This window comes from Scylla paramamosain, chromosome 26, assembly GCF_035594125.1.
Source record: "Scylla paramamosain isolate STU-SP2022 chromosome 26, ASM3559412v1, whole genome shotgun sequence".
NCBI classification, from domain to species: Eukaryota; Metazoa; Arthropoda; class Malacostraca; order Decapoda; family Portunidae; genus Scylla; species Scylla paramamosain.
The window spans coordinates 884848-902500 of record NC_087176.1 but is presented as its reverse complement, the minus strand read 5'-3'; the positions used below and the strand labels follow the sequence as shown (position 1 = coordinate 902500).

At 38.6% G+C, this 17653-nt stretch overlaps 1 protein-coding gene across 1 annotated transcript in view; it reads left to right on the top strand.

The window, feature by feature from the left end:
- LOC135113536 (calcium-binding mitochondrial carrier protein Aralar1-like) overlaps window positions 1-17312 on the top strand; it is a 49729-nt gene extending 32417 nt beyond the window's left edge. The window contains 12 exon segments of the mRNA XM_064028786.1: window positions 1337-1408; window positions 1410-1479; window positions 2034-2183; window positions 2734-2830; window positions 9354-9520; window positions 10012-10130; window positions 10771-10941; window positions 11155-11295; window positions 11396-11531; window positions 12065-12226; window positions 15268-15358; window positions 15781-17312. Of these exon segments, the coding sequence (XP_063884856.1) occupies window positions 1337-1408; window positions 1410-1479; window positions 2034-2183; window positions 2734-2830; window positions 9354-9520; window positions 10012-10130; window positions 10771-10941; window positions 11155-11295; window positions 11396-11531; window positions 12065-12226; window positions 15268-15358; window positions 15781-15931 (1527 nt within the window). The 3' untranslated portion in view covers window positions 15932-17312.
- Window positions 17313-17653: the final 341 nt, after the last annotated feature.

Below are 17653 nucleotides of genomic sequence, written 5' to 3'. Positions count from 1 at the left end.
TGTCTGATAATCACATATATAAAATCTGGCCAGAAGTTACATTAGTAACAGGCCCCTAATAAGTGATCTGGCGCCTCCAGCAGCCAGAGGGAAACATTACTCTCGCTCACACAGGTTTAACCATTACCCACACCATTTGAGAGCTAATGTTTTCTTGAGTTATCATGCCCACTATCATCACTGTTTATGACTTGGCTGTAGAAATAATAGATTTATGCATTAAGTTAAAATTAGATACAGTTGAGTATAATACTTACTGTTATTGCCTTAAGTAATTAAAGCAATAAGTACCATCATCCCATCTAATTTCTCTACTTGCCATCTCAAATTAATCATTTCCACAGCACTCACTCTAAACTGTTGTGCCACTCTTTGTGGCAAAGCCACTGATGTTAATGTTAGCAAGGACTGTACACGTATACTACGATGTACAGAGTCCCCCTTGATGTTATCAAATCATGAGTAGCTTGGTCACAATGCCTTTTGAACATTAGGCAGATACATAAGCTGCCATCTGAAAGCCCAATGCATTATCAATGACACAGACCTCAGATACATTATGAGTTGATCAGACAAAGTAAGGAGAAACTTCAGAGTCTATAAAACTGTTATCTCTCCCCTTTGGAGATTTGGGAAAGCGAAAAAAGAACAAACATTCTTTACACTTGGAATTATTTGAACAGTACATTGTTAAGCATGACCATATACTCATCTTGGCAACATGCATGCAAATAAAAAGATATCTGAGTGGAAAAGGGCACCTCTTTCCATAGCTGAGTGATTTACTTTTCTGGCCACTTGGTGGCACTGGCAGCTTTGCACAGTGACCAGCTCACCCACTGGAGTGGACCTCCTTCTAGTACAAAGAGTCCTGGGTTATCATTCATACAAACAAACAGACAGATAAGTAGAGAATGCCTTCAAAACCATGTCAGATCATTCTAATGGCATACACCTTCTGGTGGTGCACCATCCCCTCGCCCCCTTTAGTAACACACTAAGTAAAGCAAAAAGTGTCTAGTGTTCTCTTTTCAGAAATCAGCTATAAGTAGTATATGTAAAAATCTCCATGTCATAGTTTTACTGCATGATATTACATTTGGTGACTTGTATCATTAGGCAGCCTATTTCCTGAGTAATTTTGTCAGGTAAAAAATGTTTGCACTTATTCAAGAACTCCTAGGTGAGAATATTCCTTGCAGTGTATGAATAGAGAACTGTTTCCTTGATTATTCTTTGCAGAGTGTGAGTAGAGATCTGTTTGCTTGATTATTCCTATCAGTGTGTAAGTAGAGAGGTTGTTTCCTTGATACTCTGTCCATGTATGCTTTTTCAGGACTTTCACGAGGAGCATGCCGTCCAGGCCTTCAAGATGTTCGACAAGACAGGTTCAGGCTTCATCACAGCCATTGGACTTCAAGGACATCATGCTCAATATCAAGTCCCACCTCCTCACCAATCCCGTGCAGACTAACCTGGGTGGCTGTAAGTGTTGCTGATTCTGTGGAGCCTGCTGTTGCTGCATTATTGGTGTCATTATGTTCTAACTTTCTCTCTACAGATCTAACAGGCAGTCAGTGGAAGTGCAAATATCCTGTCTCTCTCTCTCTCTCTCTCTCTCTCTCTCTCTCTCTCTCTCTCTCTCTCTCTCTCTCTCTCTCTCTCTCTCTCTCTCTCTCTCTCTCTCTCTCTCTCTCTCTCTCTCTCTCTCTCTCTCTCTCTCTCTCTCTCTCTCTCTCTCTCTCTCTCTCTCTCTCTCTCTCTCTCTCTCTCTCTCTCTCTCTCTCTCTAAATAAATAAATAAATAAATAAATAAATAAATAAATAAATAAATAAATAAATAGGTTCATCACAATCATAGTGTAATGTAATGTTGGTGAAATATTTTCTACAATGTAGTAAAAAATATCTTTGGCTATACCTGGAGATGTCCCAAGCTTATTTAATAATAATAGAAATTAATCAGCTTCTCTACAGCAAAGTAATTACAGTGGAACTTGGGCTTAAAAGTGGATGCCTATGGTGTAGTAAAGAATGTATCTTCTTTCGCCAGGCTGCAACAGGACACAAAGTGAGCTTCCCATTCTTCATGGCCTTCAATTCACTGCTCACCAACATGGAACTGTGCAAGCGTGTGTACCTCAATTCCTCAGGAGGTTCTCGGACGCAGGAGGTGACGAGAGGTGAGGTGTTATCAGGGGACAAGAAGTGGGGTGTTATCAGGTAACGAGATGTGAGGTGTTATCAGGTAATGAGAAGTGAGGTGTTATCAGGTAACAAGAGGTGAGGTGTTATCAGGTAAGGAGAGGTGAAGTGTTAATGGGTGACAAGAGGTGAGGCGTTATCAGGTAATGGGAGGTGAGGTGTTATCAGGTAACAAGAGGTGAGGTGTTAGCAGGTAACAAGAGGTGAGGTGTTAGCAGGTGACAAGAGGGTAAAGTGTTAGCAGGTAATGAGAGGTGAGGTGTTAGCAGGTGACAAGAGGTGAGGTATTATCAGGACAAGTACTCTACAGGAAGCTCACACTGCTCAATATTTGCTTTGTATGAGCAGTGCACTTAAATCCTGATTTATAAGATCACATTTTCATTCTGTTAAAAATCTCTCAGAAGTAGGATTTATCTCTCATGTAAAGGATACAAATTCATATTCTCTGCTCTACAGAGGAATTTCACTACCAATACACAAGAACCGAAGAATGTGAGACTAATACAATCATTCTCTCCCTTACAGAGGAATTCTTGCACTCAGCTCAAATGATGTCCCAAATTACACCCCTGGAAGTGGACATCCTCTTCCACCTCACTGAGCTCATCAGTGAGAGTTCTGGGTAAGTGAGGGAAAGCAGAGTAAGCAGGGACAGGTGTGGACAGACAATGTCACACACACCTGTCTGATGCAGCATTATTGTCTGTGGATTTGTCTCATTGCATGTCATAGAGAGGAGCACTGTGTGTGTGTGTGTGTGTCTGTGTGTGTGTATGTGTGTGTGTGTGTGTGTGTGTGTGTGTGTGTGTGTGTGTGTGTGTGTGTGTGTGTGTGTGTGTGTAAGAGAGAGAGAGAGAGAGAGAGAGAGAGAGAGAGAGAGAGAGAGAGAGAGAGAGAGAGAGAGAGAATGCTGTTTTTCAAAACTGTAATGTTGCTTTTTAAAGTTATTTACACTTTGTGCATGCCCATGATAGAGAGAGAGAGAGAGAGAGAGAGAGAGAGAGAGAGAGAGAGAGAGAGAGAGAGAGAGAGAGAGAGAGAGAGAGAGAGAGAGAGAGGTATTATACAAGTAAAAGAGGATTAGTTTATATCATCTCTGCCCACTTCAGACTTGAGAAACTCACCACATGAGAAATTAGGCAATATTACTTAGTCAGCCATCAAGGTAAGTCAGTGTGGCACCATTGAATGCTCAGCTTAGTTTTCCTGCCAATAGTTTTGTACTTTGATATAAACTATGTTTACATTTTTAGGTAGACTTTTTGTTATTGCAGCGTGATAACTTATTGATAGCCTTAATTAACACCAAAAAGAGGTAAATCCATATGGTGAGAGAAAAGTTCATTGTTTGCATCACTAACCATATCACCTGCTGTGGCTTTGATGGGAGGACTTTGTTATAATATTAGCTGTGTGCATATGAATGTACTGATTTAACTCTCAACTTGTTTTATTGTTTTACCACTTTACTGATATACTGTAGGAAGAGCAGCTACCACCCATTCCCACACACTCTTGTTCTTTACATAATGTAAGTTTTTTTCTGCAACATTTTTTGTCACCTCATACACAGGATCCATCACATGATATTTTTTTGTAGAGGAGATACTGCAGCACAGTCATGTTCATATTTACTGCTCTTGGTCACAAGATTACTGACTCATTATGGCCCTTTCTGCACCTTTGACTGTCAGCAGAGTGTAGCTTGTCTGAGAGAAATCTTTACATCTCTGATTATATCTGTCAGGAAAACATAAATCTTTGCAGATCATTTCATCACAGAATAGCAAGTACAAAAACCTCAAACCTCAATGTAGTCCTTACACTTTGATTCTTTCTCTCTGTGTCAGCAAAACCTAGTCTGTCTCCATCAACTTGTACTAATAATGACACTATTGCCTACCACCCGAGCTTGCTCAGGCTGCCCGATGGGTGAGTAGTGTCCATGCTGTGGTCTGTGATGTGTCTGAATGCCTCTCAGCACCTCCATCAGCCTCCCTGCTTGTGGGAACTGCTTGCTTAAAAGGCTTGTGTGGTCATTAATAATTTGGGGGACAATTAACTGCTTTGTCTTTTTAGCTCCATCCCTATATGTGAATAGGGAGAATTCACTCATCCTCACACCTGTTAGCTTATGGTAGCTTATAGGAGGTACATCATAGCATTGAATTGTTGTGCAGTTGTGTAGGTATTACAATTCCTAGGACAGAATTGCACCTTATATATATATATATATATATATATATATATATATATATATATATATATATATATATATATATATATATACACTTTTTTTCAAGAATGTATACAGTGGTACCTCAAGATACAGTTTCCCTGTAATCTTTATGCACTGTGATTTATAATACACAGACAGTCCCTTGAGATGCACACTGTCTTGCCTGTGTATTTGGCTTTGTGAAGGCTTTGCCAATGTGACTGGGAACCTAAAGGCAATGGAGAAAAGAATTGGCCACGCTGCTCCACCCACCCAGGTCCAAGGAAGGCGGCAGTGCCTGTCCTATGCCAGAGCTTACAACTGAGTGTGGCACCACTTTATGTTATGTTTAAAGGTCTAAGGTAGAATTAGCATGAGGATTATTGAAAATGATTTCAACAAGATGTTGCTCTCCTTGCAGCTTTTGAAGAAAAGAGAAGACTCTGTTAGCATTTATACAGAAGCCAAAGAATACAGTAGGGTACATGACAATGAACATGATTCATTCCAATGTAGTGTTTGTTATGGTAAATGTGTCTTATGGCAACTGAAGAACCTATGGGAAAAAATTTATTTGTTCTAGGGAACCAGAAAATAGCAAATAATTACATAATTAAAAAAAAAAACATCAAAATGAGCACATTTGCACTACTACATTTTAGATAACACAATGAATATAAACAGTACCCTCCCAAGTTTTGCACCTAGTCCTAAATTATTACAATCCTGGGTTTCATGCGTTATCACCAAGAGTTTCGCACTGCTTTGACAAGTATCAGTCACATTTACCTACTGTTGGCATCATGCATACACATACAGTAAATATCTCTCTCTCTCTCTCTCTCTCTCTCTCTCTCTCTCTCTCTCTCTCTCTCTCTCTCTCTCTCTCTCTCTCTCTCTCTCTCTCTCTCTCTCTCTCTCTCTCTCTCAACCATGTGTTGTCATGTACCCTACTGCATTTTGAAAAATTTGCCAAAAATATTATAATGCCTGAGGAGAAAGCACATCTCAGAGAATCAAATGTTAAAAGGAAAAATTTGTAATGAAAAGCATGAAAATTTAGTTCCAGTTTTTTTGTATCTAAAAATTATCTTTGCTAGGTATTCAAACTGCATCTCCTCCCATATTTATTAACTAATTTTAATTTTGTTTGTTTTCTTGGAAGGAAAACTTATAATGCAAAGAACTATCATTGATAAATAGCAATATGTGTGATAAAAAGTAGTATGTGTGAAGAAAAGAAAAAAATATATACTTTTCCTACATGTATCTATTAATTAGGCTTGGTCTTTATCAGTGGAACAAGATGAGAAAATGTTTTAGATAATTTATGTAAGGTTATGAATGTAGAATATTGAAAAGAAACTGAAAGGAGACGTAAATAATTTGATTAGAATTTAGCTGATGGCCATTACAGGATTATATTTTTCTTTCAAACCCCACAGAATGATGGTGCATAAAGCCAGAGTATGTTGTGTTTTTAGGATATCTTGTAATTTTACTTAAATCTCATGTCAAGAAGGCATTAGTTATCAAATTATGAGTACATATGTGACTAAAAATGGCTTGATACCAAAAATTTATTCATTACTAGACATAAGCAGTGTAACATAGGTATATTGAGGTACCATTGTAACTGATGTGTTGTATGCTAGGGAACTTGCAGCATTAACAATATAATGAGTGGTAATTGTGTTGTCCCTCTGTTCCTCCTCCTCCTCCTCCTCCTTCTCCTCCTCCTCCTCCTCCTCCTCCTCCTCCTCCTCCTCCTCCTCCTCCTCCTCCTCCTCCTCCTCCTCCTCCTCCTCCTCCTCCTCCTTGCTTCACGGCAAAGGTAATTTTTACTCAATTGTCTTTCAGTTGCCAAAGATTGGATAATGTGTGCTTGTGTATGTGTGACTGTGTGACTGCATACATGTTTTTTTATTGTGTGTGTGTGTGTGTGTGTGTGTGTGTGTGTGTGTGTGTGTGTGTGTGTGTGTGTGTGTGTGTGTGTGTGTGTGTGTGCACATGTGTGCATGTGTGTGTGTGCGTGCCTGTGTGCGTGCCTGTGTGCATGCATGCGTGTGCGTGTGTGTGTGTGTGTGTGTGTGTGTGTGTGTGTGTGTGTGTGTGTGTGTGTGTGTGTGTGTGTGTGTGTGTGTGTGTGAGTGAGGTATTAATACTATGATAAAAAAAAAAAAAAAACATTGATATTAATCCTTGCCTTGAGGTAGCTCAGTCTGTATTTAAGCTGCCAACTTTTTCCCTATCATTTTCACATTCATATTCCTCAGATCCCCTTCAATCACTACATTTTACTTATTGTTTCCTCACAATCACTTCATCTTAACTCAAGTTTCCTCTCTCCTGCATTACTTCCTCACTTTCCTAACCATCATTATCCATTTCTCATGTTTTAAATTCTCTATAGTTTCTATTATCTGAAGACCTTCACTACATCAGGCCATGTTTAAGTTGTCTTTCAGTCATGTTTTCCAGCATTCTGAGTGGCATAGAGGCTCCAGGATGAGACTTTCCCTGCCTTTGCTTCCCTGTGTCAGGATCAGGCAGGCTTAATGTTAAATAACCACCATTACCTCCTTAAAAATGCTCCATGTCAGGAATCCTCATGATTTTATCACCTCTAAGCTCTTTCTATATGTACTTTTGTATACTGCATTATGGTGAATATATTTTGTGTAGTACAGGAGGAAGTTTTTATGATATCTATGTAATAGAAGCTGAGACAAACAACTTAATCATTAATTATTAAGTTATCTCTCTCTCATGTCCTGTTGTAATGACCATGTTTTCCTCACCTTCCAGATCCCTATTTTTATATATAGAATCAGGATGTTATAATTTTGAATGTATTATTAAATTTTTATGGTATAGCTTAAGAAAAGATCATATTTATACTATAGGCTGGAGTGGAGATCAGATGTGGTGGTACCTTATGACTGATTAGCTATTTGTCACTCTTCCTTCTGCTTGTGTTCTTAACACCTAATGCATATTTCCTACATTATCATGGAAATATTTGACTTAATATACTGACCTTGATATGAGACATTCAAAAGGAGAGGTCAAGCCATAATATTCTGCTGATTACTCTAGAAATCCAACATTTAAAAACCTTCCAAGTATGTTCAGGACAAATGTGTGAGGAAGGCGCTGTCATTGCTGCTGGCAGAGAGAACACAGGCAGGCTAAGGGTGAACATCTCTTACATTGTGCCAGGCTAGTGGGTGATGGCCTGCTGCAGGCTCACCAGGCTCATAGGCCCAGAGGCAGGATGAGCACCAGGGCTGCGTGCTCCCCTTGTGGCATGAGCCCCCCAACCTGCCCATACTGCGGCTGAGAATGTCTGAGGTTCACAACAGTTGAATATTTAATTGTACTCAGAGTGGCAGATGACAAAGCTTTGACTGTGTTGTCCCGTAATGTATCTCCCTCCAGCTGACAGTGACGTGTCTTGTTTCCCATTGATGCACAATAGGTTTATTTCTTCACAATATTGCACTGTGCATGTTTTGATAGATACATCTTACAATCCAGTGTATTCTCTTTAGCATTGTAAATCTGAATAAACTTTTGACATACATACACAATACAACATCAGTAGTCTACTCTTAGCATATCTCCATGTGGGCTTCAGCTTGTAAGGCTGGCCAGTTCCTCCTCATGTCCTTGCTGGGCCAGGCTCTGTTCATCTTGTGTAGTTGCCTCAGGAACGCTCACCAGCCAGAGTTACAAGTGCCAGTCTGTGCCATTGTGAAGCCCATTTCTTGATCACATGAGGCTGTGCGTGATAAATCCATGGAAGGCAACATTGCCTCTACAAACTTTTTTCCTATAGTTTTCTGTGTCTTCCACTTTTTGGATAAGGTAGACCCTTTAATATAATTCTACTCTTGGCAACGTTATCTCCTGTATTCTAAAGCTGGAGATTACCATGCATAAAGAAACAAAGAAACATTCACCCCACAGGATCTAACCATATTCCATTGGCTTCTGGTCTTCATTCTCATATCTGTTATGGTTTACCAGTCATCCAAATACTGCAACATCAATTTTTCCCTTTCTCTGACACTGTTAATCCCTTATCTTTTGTACAGTCATATTAGTTCCTCTTTTATCTGTTTCATTATCAACTCTCAGTCTATATATGTATTAACATAACCCCCATCATATGATATCACATTATTGGTTCTCCACTGGTATACTGTCCTAAAAGATGGATCAGTTTTGAGTAAAATTTTACATGACATTGAGGTACTGTAAGAATCTTTTATTAAATGCCAGATCATGAAATGGCATACATATGAATATTTGCAAATTTTAGATGTGTTTCATGACAATAAGATATTGGGACTTGCATGGTTGACCGTGCACAGCCTCATTTCATATGATATCCATGGTTAACCTGAACCTCTGTAGGGAAGTGCTGGCTGTGGACACACTTGGTGAAAACAGAAGTTGGTGCAGTAAGCTCAGTGTGCAGGAAGGAGTGAGTGAGTGATCCACTTCATGTTTCAGATGATAAAGCAACCAAAGGAAAAATGGCAGTAATTGCTTTTCATTCTGATAACTTTCTTCTTCATTGAATTACAAAGACAAAATACACAAGATAATTTCAGCAATTTGTACATTATGAATTCAGAATAAAAAAAAATTTGTGTCTAATTATCAGCAATCAAGAATGTGTTACTTTTTTCATGTAATCAAATCTAACACCCATTTTATCCCCATGCAGTGATCACTCACTCAGCAAACCTTTGTGCCCACAGGTCACCATTACCTACAAAATTGTACAAGTTGTATAATACAGCTCTATGTTCATACAATGTACAATTTCTGCACACATTTGTACTACTTACACTTCTACTCAAGCTGATAACAACCATGTGTCCTAACTTGTGACTATGTTGCCTTGGCCCTGCAGGAAGATAGTGTACAGTGACCTTGAGGCCATCACGCCAGAGCAGTACATGAAGGTCATCACCCGCAAGCTGACAGACATCAAGGCGGTGGAGAGTCCAGAGCAGCGCGGCGTGCTGGTGCAGATCATGGAGAGTGCCTACAGGTTCACCCTTGGCTCCCTAGCTGGTGGTCAGTCTCCAAGCCTTGTCTTCACCTGATTATGATTTTTTTAATTTTTGATAGAGCTGTTCTTCATTTACCATTATTTCCATTGATGTTTTCCCAAGTTTTTATGTAGTTGCTCTTTATTTACTCTCCAATTTTTTTTCTTTTAGTTCCTTACAGTTATTTTTATATTTTCATTTTTAAATTACTATTATTTCCATTGATTATAATACTTTTCCTCAGTTTTTATGTAGTTGCTCTTTCTTTACCATGTTATTCTTTCTCCACTTTACTCTCCTATTTTGACTTTTTCTTTGTAAGTCCCTCAAAGAGTGATTTATAAGCTTTATATTGAGTCTGCCTTTAAATCACTAATATTTCCATTGATTTCTGATACATTTTTGAACCAGTCAACTATGTGTGGATAAAAATGTTTAAGAATTACAAGTTGCATGGCTGTAGCTTGTGCCATGCAGTTTTCATTACATGTAGTGACTTGAAGCCCTCTCCTCCAGCTGTGGGTGCCACTGCTGTGTATCCCATTGACTTGGTGAAGACCAGGATGCAGAACCAGCGTACTGGCTCCTACATTGGTGAGCTCATGTACCGCAACTCCTTTGACTGCTTCAAGAAGGTGAGTCCATGTTACAGTGTCATTGATTTCATTCAAGAAACAAACAAGAATTGCATTTTTTAAAGGACAGTGAAATAACAAATGATCAGTAATACTCATAGATTATTTCTCCATCTTTAGTGATGATTCATCTTTCCTAGAACTTCCTCAAGGCAGTGGCAATATGGCAGAGGAGGCAAGGAGGGTCAGGGCCAAGATTTCATTTTCCCACCCATTAAATATTTATGCATCACTGAAGATAACATTTTTTGCATATTATTGAAGAGAACTTACTGTGCCTTACTTTTTCTATGGTAACAGGGAAATGCATTTGAAAACTATTGACTGGATGTTATTAAATAGTCTATCAATTAAGTATTTCCGAGGCATTCATTTAAGTATTATAAAATCATTCTTTCCCTGCATCTGGGAAAACTCCTGCTATAAGAAATGCATGAAAAAAAATGAAAACTGGTGTACTATTTTGACAGCATAGAAAGGTGTTGATTCTCAGGTAAAAAGAAAAAAAAAGACTGGCACACACACACACACACACACACACACACACACACACAGTTTTGCATTTTCATCACTCAGGCTTATACCAGACTAGAGTTTTCTCAACAGTACATGATACCAATACTGTCTGTGTCTTCTGCAGGTGATCCGGCACGAGGGCTTTGTGGGCCTGTACCGTGGCTTGATACCTCAGCTAATTGGCGTGGCCCCAGAGAAAGCCATCAAGCTTACTGTCAATGACTTGGTGCGTGACAAACTGACTGACAAGAAGGGGAACATCTCTCTCGCCTCAGAAATCATTGCTGGTGGATGTGTGAGTATGGAGAATGACTTGTGTATTCCCATCAGTTGTTCAGGGAGTTCTCTAATAGTTTTAATAAATAAACAGACTGACAATAATGGAAACATCTCTCTCACTTTGGAAATCATTGGTTGTGGATGTGTGAGTAAAGAGGAAAACTTGTGTATTCCATATGTTCCTGCAGCATTCAGCAATGTATTATATCCATGGATCTTCCTTCACCAGGCTGGTGGTTCCCAAGTAGTGTTCACCAACCCACTGGAAATTGTCAAGATTCGTCTGCAAGTGGCTGGTGAGATTGCCACAGCACAGAAGCCGTCCGCCCTCATGGTGGTGAAGGACCTCGGCCTCTTTGGGCTATACAAGGTGAAGTATCTTGCTCCTTACACTCTATATTGATACTGACATTTTCTGAATTTTTAATCTCATATAAAATCAGAATATTAACAGTACTGGGTCTCTGCAGGGTGTTCGAGCCTGTCTGCTGCGAGATGTACCGTTCTCAGCAATCTACTTCCCTGTCTATGCTCATTCCAAGTGGCTACTTGCTGATGAGAATGGCTACAACTCCCCTTGGTCCCTCCTCATTGCTGGTGCTATTGGTGAATAATACTGCCTGCCCTTCTTTTACCTCAAGATTATTGCATAACTTAATTCTTTATTTATGCTCTCAGTGTCTTGTTTTCCAGTATTTCTCAGTATTTTGCAAAGAATACTGTTGATAGTAAAAATATGTAACATTCCATAAGGTAACTGGTTATATTTCCTATCTTAAGCCTTTCCTTCGTTTTTATGTGACTTCCAGAATTCCCTTTGAAAACAATAGTTGTATTCTTTTAGAGGACTTGATGTAATTTCTCCAACTTTGGATAATCCTTTTTGCCGCTTTTTTTTTTTCTCTCTAGCAGTTGCTACCTAAGTAGGCCTTTTTTAATACAAATTTTGTTGCCCTTAGCCAATACTCTTTTTGCACAAAAAAGAAACAACTATACAATGTATAATTCTCCACCAGTAATGTGGCCTTTATAAGCCCAGTGCTAGGACCACCTACCCTAGTGTGACAGGTTAGGTTAGGTTTGGTTAGGTTTATAAGGCCAGTGCAAGGACTACTTACCTTCAAGTGTGACTCCTCCAGGTGGTGTGCCGGCTGCCTCACTCACAACACCTGCCGATGTGATCAAGACTCGCCTGCAGGTGGCTGCCCGGGCTGGCCAGACCACCTACAGTGGTGTGTTTGATGCGGCACGCAAGATTTGGCGTGAGGAAGGAACCAAGGCATTCTGGAAGGGGGCCCCAGGTGAGGCCTTGAATGTGTGTGTGTGCCATGAGTGAGAGAAAGCCTTCCTGAATGAATGTTATGCTTTTTTATTTATTTATTTTTATTTATTTATTTATTTTAATTTTTTAATTTTATTTTTTTATTTATTTATTTATTTTTTGTATATATGTGTGTGTGTGTGTGTGTGTGTGTGTGTGTGTGTGTGTGTGTGTTTTTTCCCTGTATGGCTTTCATCAGCTTTAAAATGATGTCTATCAGGAAATAACTGCTTTACATTGTATCAGTGAAAAAATGCAAAGGATAACATCAAGTTTCAGTGTATGTCTGTACTGCATTTTAATAGCCCAAACATTGCATATTGTTCCCATCTTTTAATATTTTTTTCTTTTGTATTTAATTGTTTATTTATTTTATCAATTGTTATCATAAATTTTACTCATTGACATGCTGCACATTCATTGATTGATGACATCATTAATGCATTACTTTCTAAGCTTTGTGCACATAGTGTAGCCAATGTAACCATTAGGAATGTACAGACCATAGATAGATGATTTAAACTATAGTAGATTTTTGGTCAATTTTTATTAACACCCTTTCTAATTGATACATACTTTATAAAGATGATCAAACTGATATAGATAGCTTCAAATGAATTGCACATTACTTCTAGACATGAAATTTTTAGATACTGAAGCTTCCTACATGGTCGTTTCATCCATATATTTGGTGCATACTTTAGCTGACAGTCTATTTCTGAGGTACTGAATGCATTTTAAGCAGCTATTTGAAATACAGGATCAGTAACCTTGCTGCTACTGATTTCTGATGCATTTGATGCTGTAGAGCATTAGTTTTCAACCTTTTTTGGCTTGTGACCAAATAGCACAACACATTTCTGAATTCCTCAACATTTTTCTGGTACCTCTTCAAGAGCTTGTGTTAACAAGCCATATTCCATGTTCCTCATTGCAAGAAAGGAGTATAATGAGAATTACAGTGATAATTTTTTATTTGCCTAGGTTCTGTTTCCATATTCCTCATTGCCAGAGAGATTGGAAGGCATGGTGGCGCTATGGGTGAGCGTAGGGTGTGTGCGTGTTTACGCCTCTGTGTGTATAGCAGGAGGACTGTAGATGGAGTTTGTAATACCATAATATGTTATGGTTATGTAAAAGCAAACTGATCTCTGTGGCACATAATGATGTAATGATGTTTGAAAAAGAAAGTTCTGGATTAATCTTTCCATGACTTTTCTTAGTTCATGATGTTTGTCCACAGTGCTCACTATGAACACCAATGGTGTTGATATTCTCTTCTTATTTTATTTATTCATTTATTTTTTTTCTTGTTGGTTTCAGATGTTGGGTGTAAAATAGAAGTTCACTGAGAACTTCTTGCATTATTTTAAAGTTTCTTTATGTATAGAATGTCCTTTGGCCATTGCTGGTTTTATTTCCATTGTCTGCTTTATACTTTTACACTACTTTGCTTCACTAATAATGGTCTTAGAGGCCTTGCTGTCCCTGTTTCTTCCTATTCATGTGATATGTCTGGTCATGCTTTCTCCCCACAACCCTCATGTCCTTTCACTTGAGGTTTTCACACACTAATTGCCTGTTGTGAAAAAGACCTTTGCCTTGTTGTTGTGGTTCCTCTACCCACCATCTTGCTCCCCTCACACAGTTGCTGTAATGAGGCAGCAAGTTCACATTAACACAAGCCATCACATATAAAGCTTCTTGGCATGTTAGACACAGTTTGTCTTTTGATGAAGTCATCTTATTGATAGTCATATAGACATCATCTTCCAAAGGGAAAAGGAAGTGCTTCAAGTGATAAAGACAGATACTTTCCTTATCTTGGTGTTTTGGGTCATCCGTTGTATATCTTCATTAAAATTAAAAGCATCATATTGCTCACAAAGTAATGCTTAGTTGTTGCCAAATTTATTGTTTTGACATGACCATGACATATCATGAAACAGCAGAAGCCACTGCAGTTGTAACACTACAGTAGAAACTCTAGTGGTCATTAACAGATTAGTGATGCTTCTTGTTGAGAGTGCCTTGAGAGTGTGGTGCCTGGACAGTGGCTGTAGCATGTGTTGTGCATCCACTGATGGTCAGGCTAGGCAGAGTGCCATCACTGCTTGCGCTGAGACATCTCTAATAGCACAAAATATCACACCAGTCTTCATCCAGTCAGTCTTGGTGGGCATGATACAGACAGTCTATATCTTTATTCATTAAGGTATACTGATGTAATTGTATTCAGTAAAGTGTGGGGTACCACAAAACTCAGATTTATGAAATTTTGCTAATTTATTGATTGGAATGTTGTGGTAAAAAAGAGAAGGAAAAAAGAAAAAAAACTGAAGTCTGAGACTGTGATTGTGCCCACAATTCCTTCAGTCTCACTGTTTGCCTTCATAACAAGACTCGTCCTCTGTTAATTTTTCCTTTTTTCTCTCATTTTTGCAGTAATATGAATACATTACACAATGTTTTCTGTAACTGTGTATTATCTATATAACCTTTTCCTTGGAGTGTTTGCGTAAAACTTTGTTCATTACTTTCATTGCTTAAATGGTCACCCTTCTATACAAACATATTGGATATATAGGTATATATATATATATATATATATATATATATATATATATATATATATATATATATATATATATATATATATATATATATATATATATATATATATATATATATATATATATATATATATATATACATACTTGTTTATTTATTTGACTAATTATTAGGTCAGCACAGGACCACACCTTAGGCTAATGTTGTGTTAGGCTGAAACTCCCACAGACGTGTGCAGAGTTGTTGTTCTGTCATGGTCACCACTTCAAGACACTGGTAGTGTGAGCTGGTGCAAGTTTGCCTTGTACCGACACCAACATGGGGCATAGGATGTCTCTTATATGTCATTGGGTTCTTGACTTTTGTATTTCATAAGAATCAACTAGTCTCTAGTTCTTTTTATTTTATTTATTGATTTTTTTGGGCTTACCTTCATTGTTATCCCTGCAGCCCGAGTGTTCAGATCTTCGCCACAGTTTGGTGTGACGCTGGTGACCTATGAAGTGCTCCAGCGACTCTTCTATGTTGACTTCGGTGGCACGTAAGTAGTGCTGGAAATGCCTTCTCTTTTATGCTATGTTTATTATATAAAGTTTTAACTCCAGATATATTAGCTTTCTAGACATTTGCACCACATCAGAGTATGTGTAAACATTCCTTCCTGAATTTTTCACTTGGAATGTGCTGGTATAGTTGTTTCATGATATATTGCTGGGATGAAAATAGACATATGGAAAGCCTATAATCTGTAGGTGAAATTATAGTTGATAAGTTTAAGATGTGAGGGAATGCAGATAAATGTTTGTAAGTAGATGCCATGTCTTAGCTATATCCTTCAAGAGTGATGTCAGATAGACAGATAGAATTTTAAGACAATCCCTAGTCAGAGGCTGGCAGTGAGGATTGATCCTTTGAGTGCTAGAGGCATACACCTTCCCCTCACCATCATTCCTTCCCTTACAGTCGGCCACAAGGCTCTGAGGCACAGCTCCCGGCCTCAGCTGCTGACCTCCGCTCCACCAATCCTGACCATGTTGGCGGGTACAAGGTTGCAGTGCCCATCTTCAGGGGAATTGAATCCAAATTTGGCCTGTTCCTGCCCAGATATGTGTGAGGGAGGAGATGAGTAGCCACATGTTTTTTCAGAGATGTAGGAGAGCAAAGTTCACCGGTTGTTTAATTAAGTCGTTGCCAGTTTAAAGTATAACATCAACATTCATTGCCTGTGTCAGCTGTGAGTGACACCAAGGAACTGTTTGATGTAGTAGAGAGGTATGTAGATGTTTTATTTGTTATCATTCTAAATATGTATATGATGAATGCCACAGGGATGCAGGATCATGACTGCTCCTCCAGTAAGACAAACACCTCCATTTTCTAACCTTGAGTTCATGTTGGCACATTCAATTTTATCACATCATAATTAGGCTGAATTAGTGCTTTCCTGCGCAATCAATTCCACACGCCACACTGTCAGACAAGATTAATTTTAAATGAGCAGTAGATTGATATAAAAGCTCTTGCAGTTTTGCAGTTTCAATTCGTATCCGTTCTTTTCTCAGCCTTTCATCGAGCATAACAGGTTAATTCACTTGCTCTTTGTTGTGTTAGCGCTCTGCGCCTGCTGCATTTAGTGCCACTGGAATAGGCTGCCAATAATATAGCATAAAGCTTTTCCTCATCTCACGATCATGTACAGTGTTCATGTACATACTGTTCCTTGTGATGATTTTGTTTCCTAGTTCATGTTGTACATACAATAAAGAAAATATTATCTGAAGTGCACAAACTTCAAGCTATCAATCATGCAGCTGAGGCATTTTTGTGCTCAGGTTTGGTTCATGTATTGTTACCTATTTATTTAGAGTCCGTGGTAAGGGAGCTTTCCGTAATGAAGAACAGACTACGCACTAGCTCGTTATCTGTTGGCCCTGGATGGAGAAAATAACTAGATATTTATTGAGCATAAATCAGCTGGGCTGTCATTCTGTGGTGGACTGAAGTGGCGTAGTTATGTGTGTATATTTGTAAAGAAGTGTTGTATTTGAGGCCATGATTCATACTTCATAGTGTATTATTTATTTGTCATTACTGCCAGAGTTCTCTGAAGTCAGGGAATGGCAACAAGACAGCTTCATTGTTGATTCTCGTACTTTTGTCACACCACACCTGCATCAGTAAGCTGTATTTAGAAGCTTTTATTTATGTTAAACCAAAGGTGTCTATTGAAGTGCTAGCAATAGCTTTAGCATAATACTGTAATTCATGTAAATTTTAAAGTTACAACAATCTTTTATTTTCAGTAAAAGACACATGAAGATGAACATACATTGTTATTGTTGTCAGTGGAGATGCTGTTCTACACAGTGCATGTAAGAATATCAAGAACCTGAGTCTAGGATGGTGAAGCTACTGTAAATAGTCTGCCTTTGTTCCTCAAATGACCCACCAATGGTGCGACCTCAGTTGTCGGCACATTAAAGGTGATTATGATCTGCGGGTGTTTTTCTCATCATGAGAAATATTCCTGTATTAAGAGATTTCCTTAACACATCTTTTTCAGATATGAAAACTTGGCTTTGCAAGGAAAATGACTGAAGAAAACTTTTTACTTTAGTGTACAATGTCTGACTTAAGGTTTAACAGCTGGAGTGTGGGATTAGTCGATTAATTCCTTGAAGCAGCTTGTAGCTTTACCTAGTCAGGCCTCTTCAGTGGTTTGGCAAAGATGAAGCATAGAGTTGATGTGGTGTGCTTGTAATTTCTAGTGTTCTATACATTCTGTAGGCTGTTATCTGGCTGCTTCTTCACTATACTCAGATACTGTTTCCCTGAC